Here is a 2804-nt window from a genome sequence, read left to right as displayed (position 1 = left end):
CTACATCTACCCTCTGACTCTACCTTTAGACAAGGTTCTACCAGAATGTTGTACTACAAGGTTCCTGGTTTTACCTTTCACAGTCCCCAAATTCTTCCCATTTGTTGTAGAAGATCTCTGGGCTCCATCTTTACGTGGAGCTTCATATAAATACTCATACTGAGGCACGACAGCTTTGTGTCTGGATATTACCTGTGACCAGGTGAACTCACCCCATTCGCAGTGCTGACAGCCTGGTAGTAGATCCCATAACTCTTATGTGGCAGCAGAGGAGCGTTCCAGTAACCACTGTAGGTCCTGTTGTCACCTGTACAGCCACACATTCAACAAGTCAACAGGGTTAAAACTAACTAACTAACTAACTAACTAACTACAGAATAAAATAAGGTTAGCTATTAACCAAGTTACTATCTATCTATGTAACATACTAGTTATCCCTGTGACTAGCAACCTGTCCAGATGTAGCAGATTAGTTAAATAACTAAAAAACTGGCCAATGAGCAAATGCACACTTAGCAAAAGAACTTACTAACTAATCGACTGACTGACTGACTTATTAACTAGTTGCCTACCGATGGCCAACTATGTAACTAACTGACAGAGTTTCTGAGTTATCTCGCTAACTGCCTGACTAACTACCTAACATCATATTTGGCTATATGACAAAACAGCCTCCTGACCACCTGACAAAGAACCTACTAAGTGATGAGATGACTGGCTGTTACCATGATGCTAACTAACTAGCTGACACTCGTGTAAGCAACTGACCAACACAGAAGGGAATCGGCACCCTCAGGTCGCTCATCGGCAGCTCGGCACTGAAGTAGTACTGCGAGTTGAGCAGCGTGGCGTTCTGGAAGTGGATGGGGACTGGATAACAGCGCAGGATCTCTGCAGTACCTCTCCTCTGCCTGCGAGGGCGCTCCTCCTCCACCACCACCTGGTACTTACTGCACACAGACAAAGACAGACTGATGGTTTAAGGTCTCGTCACTGCACTGAAGCAGCAATGTGTTCAATGGTCTGACTGAAGCTCGTTCTGAGAAGTTTTAGTCGGACCTCAGCAGGACAAAATGCTCACATGTGCTTGTAGTTCTTTAAACTAATCACAATCGTATTGGGTGGAGCTCAGAACAGGATTCCGTGATGGTGGAACTGTTGTGGTGTAAAAATTGCAGAACTGTCATTAAAATGGAAAACTCACAAAAAGAACCAAGCAGAGCTGCATTTCTGCAGCAGAACTCTCAGTGTTTTGGTTGATGCAATGAAAACAGTCAATACCAGAGGGCTATACCCATAGTCTACATCTACACAGTCAGACTAGTGTTTGTGGTCGTTGGTTAGTTAGCTAACCAGTAGTCAGTTCAACTAATTCCTATGCTATTCAGTTGTTGGTAAGTAGGTGATCATTACGAATGTAATGAACTGCAGATGAGGTAACTCAGAGAAGAGAAGAATTACCATATTTTACCCATCAGATAGTCAGCTATTAAGCTAGCTAGCATGGAAAGCCGTCAATTAGTTAATTAGCTAGTTAGTTCTGTGTGGGTTAGTAGCCTTTAACCTGGCCTCTAAACTCAAAGGTAATGTGTTATTACATAGTAGTCTATAGCTAGTCTCTGAGCTAACCAGAGAGCGAATGTGCTATTAGNTGGAGGACACTAACGCTGGTGGAGGACATGAACGCTGGTGGAGGACACGAACGCTGATGGAGGACACGAACGCTGGTGGAGGACATGAACGCTGGTGGAGGACACGAACGCTGATGGAGGACATGAACGCTGATGGAGGACATGAATGCTGGTGGAGGACATGAATGCTGGTGGAGGACATGAATGCTGGCACTCAATCGTTGCAATTTGCATCAAAACAGTCAGAAGTGAGAGGTGACACACGAATGTGACTTCACTACCTGAGGAGATCATTATGTCTGATATCCATCCACAACAAACCCCATTAATCCACTGAAACATCAGAGAAGAACACTGTGCAGACCTCCAGAGAGAATCTGTCTGATTTCAGTTTCCTTCAGCATCACAGTGTTTGTCTGAACATCAGGGATTCACTGCAGACAGCAGCTGCTGCTGATTTATTCTACGAAATATAAACGAATACCAGTTTGTACATGCTGTTGTGCTTCAGTGGAGAACAGCTGACTGAATCCTATCGCAGCATTATATTTGTTGATGATGAACGCTGCCTAATAGAGATGCTGCGATCCGATCTCAAAGATCAGAATCAGAACTGATCAAGACATTCTTCACCTGATCGGTATCAAACCTCAGCCTGATCCTTAGTTTATGTTGGCTGTCACACAGGTGTTGTGAAGGAAGAGCTCTGTCTGTGGCACCATGCTACTTTAGAACAATAATCTGGAGCTTCATCAATCAATAACTGATCCATTGATAACACAAACTGAACACAGTTGACATTTGATCTGTGCTAACATTTCTGTTTTAGTCCTCAGACTCCTGCTTTGTTCTTCAGTCAGCTCTGTTCCATCAGTTATTGTGATTCAGGAACTCTGTCTGCTTGGAGGTCCTGAACCTCCTCAGAGTGTCTGTCATGGTCCCGTTGCTGCCTATTCCCACAATGCTCTCTGCTGCCACCAGGAGCTGTAGTCTGTAGATGCCTCCTCTGGTCTCTACAGGATTAAACAGTGAGAGGCTCCCCCTGGTGGAACAACCAGGTACTACAGCTGGTCAATGATACGTTCACTGACATCGTGTAGAGAAAAGAGATCTGCTGGAGCCTCAGAACATCCTACCCTCTAACCCTACATCTACCCTCTAACCCTACATCTA

General features: G+C 44.6%; 1 protein-coding gene across 1 annotated transcript in view; it reads right to left on the bottom strand.

Moving 5' to 3' along the window:
• LOC103373023 (receptor-type tyrosine-protein phosphatase mu-like) overlaps window positions 1–2804 on the bottom strand; it is a gene marked incomplete at its 5' end in the record, with an annotated part of 108638 nt that overhangs the window by 74115 nt on the left and 31719 nt on the right. Inside the window, 2 exons of the mRNA XM_008302820.1 lie at window positions 213–307; window positions 769–950. Coding sequence (XP_008301042.1) covers window positions 213–307; window positions 769–950 — 277 coding nt within the window. The remainder of the gene's footprint in view (window positions 1–212; window positions 308–768; window positions 951–2804) is intronic.

The sequence above is a fragment of the Stegastes partitus genome, unplaced genomic scaffold (genome assembly GCF_000690725.1).
Source record: "Stegastes partitus isolate 25-593 unplaced genomic scaffold, Stegastes_partitus-1.0.2 Scaffold1886, whole genome shotgun sequence".
NCBI lineage: Eukaryota > Metazoa > Chordata > Actinopteri > Pomacentridae > Stegastes > Stegastes partitus.
The sequence above is the reverse complement of the archived record's forward strand: the minus strand, read 5'-3'. Positions and strand labels throughout refer to the sequence as shown.